The sequence below is a fragment of the Nerophis lumbriciformis genome, linkage group LG16, assembly GCF_033978685.3.
Source record: "Nerophis lumbriciformis linkage group LG16, RoL_Nlum_v2.1, whole genome shotgun sequence".
Taxonomy (NCBI): Eukaryota; Metazoa; Chordata; class Actinopteri; order Syngnathiformes; family Syngnathidae; genus Nerophis; species Nerophis lumbriciformis.
Genome location: NC_084563.2, coordinates 6,120,464 through 6,130,325, shown reverse-complemented (window position 1 = coordinate 6,130,325; position 9,862 = coordinate 6,120,464). Strand labels below are relative to the sequence as shown.

The 9,862-nt window shown below is 43.9% G+C and overlaps 1 protein-coding gene across 1 annotated transcript; it reads right to left on the bottom strand.

Moving 5' to 3' along the window:
- Nucleotides 1-900: 900 nt before the first annotated feature.
- nipsnap3a (nipsnap homolog 3A (C. elegans)) lies at nt 901-9,498 on the bottom strand. The gene is made up of 6 exons (XM_061976545.1): nt 9,324-9,498; nt 6,925-7,135; nt 6,688-6,849; nt 6,477-6,626; nt 6,279-6,353; nt 901-1,069 (listed from the first exon to the last, which is right to left on the bottom strand). Exons 1-6 carry the CDS (start codon nt 9,372-9,374, stop codon nt 1,008-1,010), a joined length of 711 nt encoding a protein of 236 aa, XP_061832529.1. The 5' UTR covers nt 9,375-9,498; the 3' UTR covers nt 901-1,007.
- Between the last annotated feature and the right edge of the window lie 364 nt (nt 9,499-9,862).

Here is a 9,862-nt window from a genome sequence, read left to right as displayed (position 1 = left end):
TGGGTAGGATCTTGTGGGTTTACTTCTTATGGGTGGACCCTGGTGGGTAGGATCTTGTGGGTTTCCTTCTATTGGGTGGACCCTGGTGGGTAGGATCTTGTGGGTTTACTTCTATTGGGTGCACCCAAGTGGGTAGGATCTTGTGGGTTTACTTCTTATGGGTGGACCCTGGTGGGTAGGATCTTGTGGGCTTACTTCTTATGGATGGACCCTTGTGGGTAGGATTGTGTGGGTTTACTTCTTATGGGTGGACCCTGGTGGGTAGGATCTTCTGGGTTTACTTCTTATGGGTGGACCCTAGTGGGTAGGATCTTGTGGGTTTACTTCTTATGGGTGGACCCTGGTGGGTAGGATCTTGTGGGTTTACTTCTTATGAGTCAGTCCCGGTGGATCGCTTTTGTTAATCCTGGTGTATCAATTCTTGTTTAACCTGGTGGATCATAATGGGCCGGCTCTTGTGGGTTTGTGGACCGCGCTGGATCGGTTTTTCTAATTCCTAGTCAGTCCGTTCTGTGGGTAAGATCCTACAGGTGACTTCTTCCGGGGCCAGTCCCCATGGATGAATATTGGTGAGTCTGTTCTTGTGAAACATTGTAGGTCATCTTTAGTGAGTGTACTTCTTCTGGGTATTATAATCCTAGTGGATCAGGTCTGTGGGTTTATTTCTTCTGGGTCAGTCCTGGTGGATCCGAGTAGGTCAGCTCTTGTGAGTTGACTTTTTCTAGGTGGGTCCCAATGAATCAGTTATGTGGATTAGCTATAGTGGGTTTACTTCTGGGTCAGTTTCAGTGGATCCTGGTGGTTCGGTTCTTGTCTTAGTCCTGGTGTGTGGATTTATATCTCCTGTGGGTCGCCGTGTTTGCTATTAGGATGCTAGAAGTGACAAACTCAGACACAAACTTTAGTCCACAACTTTATTTTGAAGTATGTCTCCAAACCCCGCCCACAATCCATGATTGACAGCAAGGCTCTTAAATTGAAAGTCACCGTGGTCTGAGGGCAGGAAGTCACTTGAGTGGCGAGAAGGAACACGCAAACATGACTTTGTTGTTCCGCGTGTGGACGTGGACTGAGGGACACAAAAATCACGTTATTGATCCAGTCAGGTTATTGATCGATTTAGCTTATCGATCAAACAAGCTATCAATCGATACAGGTTCATGTTCGATTCAGGTTATTGACGATTTAGCTTTCCGATCAAACAGGTTATTGATTGATTTAGCTTGTCAATCAAACAGGTTATTTATTGATTCAGGTCATTGATTGATTTAGCTTATCGATCAAACAGGTTATTGATTGATACAGGTTATTGATCGATTCAGGTTATTGATCAATTTAGTTTATCGCTCAAACAAATCGTCAATCGATACAGATTATTGATAGATTTAGGTTATTGATCGATTCAGGTAATTGATCGTTTTAGCATATCGAGGGATGCAAACACGAGTAAACACCGTAACGCGGTCAGTTATGGAAAAAAATGCCAACATGGCACTGCCATATTTATTATTGAAGTCACAAAGTGCTTTTTTTTTTTTAACATGCCTCAAAACAGCAGCTTGGACAACTTTGGTACCCTTTGCCATATCCTGGTACCCAGTTTTGGCGTATTTTAAAAAAAATACTGCCCCCGGAATGACTTGCAGCAGTGGGGAATTGGCGCCCTCATGTGGACTTCCGCCGCAATTGCACCCATAAATAAATGCATTATTTCCAAGTGTGCATTATAGAGAGAGGCCTTTCGTGGGCCCTATTTTCAGACAGTTTGGTGTATTTGTGTGAGGCAGAGGACTCCAGCATTTGTTACCGGGGAGTTGGAGCCCACTTGTGGACTAACGTTTAAAAACAATACTGCAAAAAAGCAACATTTTATACTTAAAAAAAAAAAAAAAAAAAAAGAAGCAACATTTACACTAAAAATGACAGCGGGGAATTGGAGCCCTCCTGTGGACTTCCGCTGCAATTGCACCCATAAAGAAATGCTTTAATTCCAAGTGTGCATTATAGAGAGAAATCCTACTTTGCGTATTTTGGGCTAACCGAGGTGTCCAAAGCGTGGCCCCGGGGAATGGGAGGCCTTGTGGGGCCATATTTTCAGACCTTTTGACTTATTTTTTTAAAAACTGGCTATTTTTTTCCTTAAGAGTACAAACCCCGTTTCCATATGAGTTGGGAAATTGTGTTAGATGTAAATATAAACGGAATACAATGATTTGCAAATCCTTTACAACCCATATTCAGTTGAATATGCTACAAAGACAACATATTTGATGTTCAAACTCATAAACTTTATTTATTTTTTGCAAATAATAATTAACTTAGAATTTCATGGCTGCAACACGTGCCGAAGTAGTTGGGAAAGAGCATGTTCACCACTGTGTTACATGGCCTTTCCTTTTAACAACACTCAGTAAAGGTTTGGGAACTGAGGAGACACATTTTTGAAGCTTCTCAGGTGGAATTCTTTCCCATTCTTGCTTGATGTACAGCTTAAGTTGTTCAACAGTCCGGGGGTCTCCGTTGTGCTATTTTAGGCTTCATAATGCGCCACACATTTTCAATGGGAGACAGGTCTGGACTACAGGCAGGCCAGTCTAGTACCCGCACTCTTTTACTATGAAGCCACGTTGATGTAACACGTGGCTTGCTGAAATAAGCAGGGGCGTCCATGGTAACGTTGCTTGGATGGCAACATATGTTGCTCCAAAACCTGTATGTACCTTTCAGCATTAATGGTGCCTTCACAGATGTGTAAGTTACCCATGTCTTGGGCACTAATACACCCCCATACCATCACACATGCTGCCTTTTACACTTTGCACCTATAACAATCCGGATGGTTCTTTTCCTCTTTGGTCCGGAGGACACGACGTCCGCAGTTTCCCAAAAAAATTTGAAATGTGGACTCGTCAGACCACAGAACACTTTTCCACTTTGTATCAGTCCATCTTAGATGAGCTCAGGCCCAGCGAAGCCGACGGCGTGTCTGGGTGTTGTTGATAAACGGTTTTCGCCTTGCATAGGAGAGTTTTAACTTGCACTTACAGATGTAGCGACCAACTGTAGTTACTGACAGTGGGTTTCTGAAGTGTTCCTGAGCCCATGTGGTGATATCCTTTACACACTGATGTCGCTTGTTGATGCAGTACAGCCTGAGGGATGGAAGGTCACGGGCTTAGCTGCTTACGTGCAGTGATTTCTCCAGATTCTCTGAACCCTTTGATGATATTACGGAGCGTAGATGGTGAAATCCCTAAATTCCTTGCAATAGCTGGTTGAGAAAGGTTTTTCTTAAACTGTTCAACAATTTGCTCACGCATTTGTTGACAAAGTGGTGACCCTCGCCCCATCCTTGTTTGTGAATGACTGAGCATTTCATGGAATCTACTTTTATACCCAATCATGGCACCCACCTGTTCCCAATTTGCCTGTTCACCTGTGGGATGTTCCAAATAAGTGTTTGATGAGCATTCCTCAACTTTATCAGTATTTATTGCCACCTTTCCCAACTTCTTTGTCACGTGTTGCTGGCATCAAATTCTAAAGTTAATGATTATTTGCAACAACAAAAAAAAGGTTTATCAGTTTGAACATCAAATATGTTGTCTTTGTAGCATATTCAACTGAATATGGCTTGAAAAGGATTTGCAAATCATTGTATTCCGTTTATATTTACATCTAACACAATTTCCCAACTCATATGGAAACAGGGTTTGTAAATAGAGAGTAGATCCAGCAGAAAATAGGCATTATAAAACAAATAGAGGAAGTTTGGAGGGGCAAAAACGCCCTCTTGGGACTTTTGCAGCAGCACACATCAACGTAGCGGGGAGAAGGCATGCGCAGCAAAAGTCCACAAAATGATCAAAAATGACACCCAGGTTCGAGTCCCACAAGTCCCGCCGCGTGCCACCCGAGTCCTGGGGTGCCCAACATGTCCAAAACACACCCAGCAAAGTCACAAGGGAAGTGGGGGAGAAAAGTTGGAAAAGTAGACAAAAGTCCACAAAATGACACCCAGGTTCGAGTCCCACAAGTCCCGCCGTGTGCCACCCGAGTCCAGGGGTGCCCAACATGTCCAAAAAATAAAAAAATAAAAAAATCCGCGGGTCGGAAAAGTAGACAAAAGTCCACAAAATGACACCCAGGTTCGAGTCCCACAAGTCCCGCAGCTGGCCACCCGAGTCCTGGGGTGCCCAACATGTCCAAAACACACCCAGCAAAGTCACAAGGGAAGTAGGGGAGAAAAGTAGGCAAAAGTCCACAAAATAATCAAAAATGACACCCAGGTTCGAGTCCCACAAGTCCCGCTGCGTGCCACCTGAGTCCTGGGGTGCCCAACATGTCCAAAACACACCCAGCAAAGTCACAAGGGAAGTAGGGGAGAAAATTTGGAAAAGTAGCCAAAAGTCCACAAAATGACACCCAGGTTCGAGTCCCACAAGTCCCGCAGCTGGCCACCAGAGTCCTGGGGTGCCCAACATGTCCAAAACACACCCAGCAAAGTCACAAGGGAAGTAGGGGAGAAAAGTAGGCAAAAGTCCACAAAATAATCAAAAATGACACCCAGGTTCGCGTCCCACAAGTCCCGCCGTGTGCCACCTGAGTCCTGGGGTGCCCAACATGTCCAAAACACACCCAGCAAAGTCACAAGGGAAGTAGGGGAGAAAAGTTGGAAAAGTAGGCAAAAGTCCACAAAATGACACCCAGGTTCGAGTCCCACAAGTCCCGCCGTGTGCCACCCGAGTCCAGGGGTGCCCAACATGTCCAAAAAAATTCAAATAAAAAAAAATCCGCGGGTGGGAAAAGTTGGAAAAGGAGACAAAAGTCCACAAAATGACACCCAGGTTCGAGTCCCACAAGTCCCACAGCTGGCCACCAGAGTCCTGGGGTGCCCAACATGTCCAAAACACACCCAGCAAAGTCACAAGGGAAGTAGCGGTGAAAAGTTGGAAAAGTAGACAAAAGTCCACAAAATGACACCCAGGTTTGAGTCCCACAAGTCCCGCCGTGTGCCACCCGAGTCCTGGGGTGCCCAACATGTCCAAAAAATTAAAAAAAATAAAAAATCCGCGGGTCGGAAAAGTTGGAAAAGTAGACAAAAGTCCACAAAATGACACCCAGGTTCGAGTCCCACAAGTCTCGCCGTGTGCCACCCGAGTCCTGGGATGCCCAACATGTCCAAAACACACCCAGCAAAGTCACAAGGGAAGTGGGGGAGAAAAGTAGGCAAAAGTCCACAAAATTACACCCAGGTTTGAGTCCCACAAGTCCCGCCGTGTGCCACCCGAGTCCTGGGGTGCCCAACATGTCCAAAAAATTAAAAAAAATAAAAAATCCGCGGGTCGGAAAAGTTGGAAAAGTAGACAAAAGTCCACAAAATGACACCCAGGTTCGAGTCCCACAAGTCCCGCCGTGTGCCACCCGAGTCCTGGGGTGCCCAACATGTCCAAAAAATTAAAAAAAATAAAAAATCCGCGGGTCGGAAAAGTTGGAAAAGTAGACAAAAGTCCACAAAATGACACCCAGGTTCGAGTCCCACAAGTCCCGCCGTGTGCCACCCGAGTCCTGGGGTGCCCAACATGTCCAAAAAATAAAAAAATAAAAAAAATCCGCGGGTCAGAAAAGTTGGAAAAGTAGACAAAAGTCCACAAAATGACACCCAGGTTCGAGTCCCACAAGTCTCGCCGTGTGCCACCCGAGTCCTGGGGTGCCCAACATGTCCAAAAAATTAAAAATCCGCGGGTCGGAAAAGTTGGAAAAGTAGACAAAAGTCCACAAAATGACACCCAGGTTCGAGTCCCACAAGTCCCGCCGTGTGCCACCCGAGTCCTGGGGTGCCCAACATGTCCAAAAAATAAAAAATAATAAAAAATCAGCGGGTCGGAAAAGTTGGAAAAGTAGACAAAAGTCCACAAAATGACACCCAGGTTCGAGTCCCACAAGTCCCGCCGTGTGCAACCCGAGTCCAGGGATGCCCAACATGTCCAAAACACACCCAGCAAAGTCACAAGGGAAGTGGGGGAGAAAAGTAGGCAAAAGTCCACAAAATGACACCCAGGTTTGAGTCCCACAAGTCTCGCCGTGTTTCACCCGAGTCCTGGGATGCCCAACATGTCCAAAACACACCCAGCAAAGTCACACCCGGTGTAAGCTCGATTTAGCTTATTAATCAAACGGGTTATCGATTGATACAGATTATTGATCGATTTAGTTTATCGATCAACCAGGGGATCGATCGATACAGGTTATTGATTGATTGAGCTGTATAATATCACCTGCGACATCTGCCACGGCGTCGCCTTGAACCTGACGTCGTTTGTCGGCGCTCTCGAACCACCAGAGGGCGTGAACTGCGGGAGAAGACAAGTGTCGTCATGGCAACATCAAACAGTCGTCATGATACTGGACATTGTGATCATGTGACCTGCTTTGTTGTCCCGTGTTAGCGCCTTACACACACACACACACATCACCTGTGTCCAGGTGGCCAATCTCGCTGTGGAAAGCGGCGACCAAGTGGGCGTGTCCAGGTGCATCATGGGAGGCGATGGCTTGCTGCAGGCTTCCGCCCCACAGCGGCGGCCCCCCCGGACGCATCTTGAACGACGCCAGCTCGAAAGCACCTGAAAAGACGCGGGTGACGTCACCACAGCGGCGGATGCAGGACGTGTGGGCGGGGCTTACCGCCCTCCAGCGGCGGCGTGCGCAGGCGGCTCCACGGCAACAAGGCGGTGACTTCGTTGTCCTGCGAGGTCAGCATGGGTATGGCCTGGGAGATGTACTCGGACATCCAGCGCGGGTCCCGGGCCAGCGCCGAGCGGACCGCCGCCCGCTGGGAGAAAGAGTCTGAGGGGGTAAGGGGGCGGAGCTTAGTCACAGAAGTCCACTTCCTGGAAGGCGGAGCCATGACGACATCCTCACCGTACTTCCAAATATGGAAGACCTGATTCAGGCCGCCGTACTCCACACTCCAGTAGCCAATCAGCTGCGAGTGGGCGGTCCTGAGGTGGATCTTCTCATTGGTCAGCCTCAGGAAGGCGGCGGTCCGGTCGGGACGGATTCTGTAGGTCCGGAACTCGTAGAAGGGTCCCTGGTTTTGGGGCGCTGCGGTGGAAAAGTGAGCACCGGCTTGCTGCGCACAATAAACATCATTTTGTTGAAATGAAACCAAAACCAACACTAGTGATGGGTTGATGAGGCGTCATGAAGCGTTTTGACACATTGCAAAACTGTATTGATACTGTGTCGATACTGTGTCACTAAATACTGACATCTGCTGGACATTAAAAATCCCTACAGGCAACCTATGGACCGACTCAACTGACACTGATTTGATGCCCTAGGGCAGGGGTCACCAACCTTTTTGAAACCAAAAACTACTTCTTGGGTACTGATTAATGCGAAGGGCTACCAGTTTGATACACACTTAAATAAATAAATATATTGTCATTTGTAAGTTACACGTAAGTGTGATTTAAACAAGAATAGCTAAATAAATACATTTTTGTATATATAAAAAAATGGGTATTTCTGTCTGTCATTCCGTCGTACATTTTTTTCCCCTTTTACAGAAGGTTTTTTGTAGAGAATAAATGATGAAAAAAAACACTTAATTGAACGGTTTAAAAGAGGAGAAAACACGAAAAAAATTAAAATACAATTTTGAAACATAGTTTATCTTCAATTTCGACTCTTTAAAATTCAAAATTCTACCGACAAAAAGAAGAGAAAAACTAGCTAATTTGAATCTTTTTGAAAAAATTTAAAAAAATAATTTATGGGACATCATTAGTAATTTTTCCTGATTAAGATTCATTTTAGAATTTTGATGACATGTTTTAAATTGGTTAAAATCCAATCTGCACTTTGTTAGAATATTCAACAAATTGGACCAAGCTATATTTCTAACAAAGACAAATCATTATTTCTTCTAGATTTTCCAGAACAAAAATGTTAAAAGAAATTCAAAATACTTTGAAATAAGATTTAAATTTGATTCTACAGATTTTCTAGATTTGCCAGAATAATTTTTTTGAATTTTAATCATAGTAAGTTTGAAGAAATATTTCACAAACATTCTTCGTCGAAAAACCACAAGCTAAAATATGTATTATTCTTTACAATAATAAAACATTTTTTTTACTTGAACATTGGTTTAAATTGTCAGGAAAGAAGGGGAAGAAATTTAAAAGGTAAAAAGGTATATTTGTTTAAAAATCCTAAAATCATTTTTAAGGTTGTATTTTTTCTCTAAAATTGTATTTCTAAAAATAATAAGAAGCAAAGTAAAAAAATAAATGAATTTATTTAAACAAGTGAAGACCCATCCATCCATCCATTTTCTACCGCTTATTCCAAGTGAAGACCAAGTCTTTAATATATTTTCTTGGATTTTCAAATTCTATTTGAGTTTTGTCTCTTTTAGAATTAAAAATGTCAAGCAAAGCGAGACCAGCTTGCTAGTAAATAAATACAATTTAAAAAAAATAGAGGCAGCTCACTGGTAAGTGCTGCTCTTTGAGCTATTTTTAGAACAGGCTGATCTGGTCCTTACGGGCTACCTGGTGACCGCGGGCACCGCGTTGGTGACCCCTGCCCTAGTATATACAATAATATAAACCAAGTCATTGTATTTCATTTAGGATTATTTCATATCTTCATTTAAATAAAAATATATTTTTATCTTTTTTAGATACAGTCAATAAATAATGTGAACATGTATCATAACATGGAAATCTAAGAGAACGTGTTGTGGATGATTGTGGACTGGGAATTTTTTTAATGTAATTTTTTTTACACATTTTTATTTAAAAAAAAAAAGTTTTTCCGACGTATTACATTTTAGACGATTTCTCTTCTTAGTTATTATTTCTCCGGCTGTAGAAAAGAGCCGCTCACAGGGCACAGAGGAGGCGACGCAGTTGGCGTATCGGTCACGTGACCAAAACAGCTCATGATCGGTCACGTGACTTTCTAAAAGCGGTACGCGCACCGACACAGGGTTTTGCTCTATGAGCTCGACGCATGCGCCGATGCATCGGCGTTGCCGGACCCATCACTAACCAACACAAATATTCAAAAGTGTGTTGACTCGGTTAATGTTCAACTTAAAGCTTCCACATCTGTCCAAAGTCCAAGGTGACCCCTAAGTCATCCCTCTTTCTTAGCACACATTCATTTATTTCACACAATAATTCAATACCAAGACCGATTATATCTCCATTCTATTTCCTGCCCTGGGAGAGAAAAAAACATTTATTTCAAATTTTGGGTCCTGAGCTCTCAAAAAAAAAAGTTTGGTTCCGGTTGGAATGACTCACGCGAGCAGCAGGTGTGAGGCGGGCCAGGAGGCGCGTGCAGAAGTGGACCATGTTGCAAGTGAACTCGGTCCCGTCAAACACTCAAAGATCGTCTCCCCTAGGAGAAGTGGACCATGTTGGGTCCTGCAGAGCTGTCAAACACTCAAAGATCGTCTCACCACGCGGGATCACTCTACTAACAACCTCGCTGGAGGTCTCACTCCCCTCAACATTCTTGTTGTCTTTAACGTGTTTACGCAATAATGTCGAACTGTTTTAAAACATTGTCGATAAAAACACACTTTATAATATTAACATTGTGTATAAAACACACTTTATAATACTGTACCCTTTCAAACAGAAATAAAATACTTCCCTAATCGAAGCAGAGTGACACCTCATCTTTATGCAATTATCTGTCTTCCAGTGACGTCATTACGTACAACGTAAGGTCACGTGTGTCAATTCGGTCCCTTTTCAGTGTCGGACGCTGGTACGTGAGACGTTTTAGGGGCGGGTTGCTGCGTACGTCACTTCCTTAGTCGGTAAAAACATGTTTA

Excerpts from the sequence above, each read along its gene's own strand:
- nipsnap3a (XM_061976545.1), bottom strand. The coding sequence starts at position 9,374 with ATGGTCCACTTCTGCACGCGCCTCCTGGCCCGCCTCACACCTGCTGCT. Across the intron at positions 7,136-9,323 it reads GCCTCACACCTGCTGCTCGC|CAAGCCGGTGCTCACTTTTC; the intron begins GTGAGTCATTCC and ends TATTGTGCGCAG. Across the intron at positions 1,070-6,278 it reads CGCCGTGGCAGATGTCGCAG|TCCACGTCCACACGCGGAAC; the intron begins GTGATATTATAC and ends TGTGTCCCTCAG.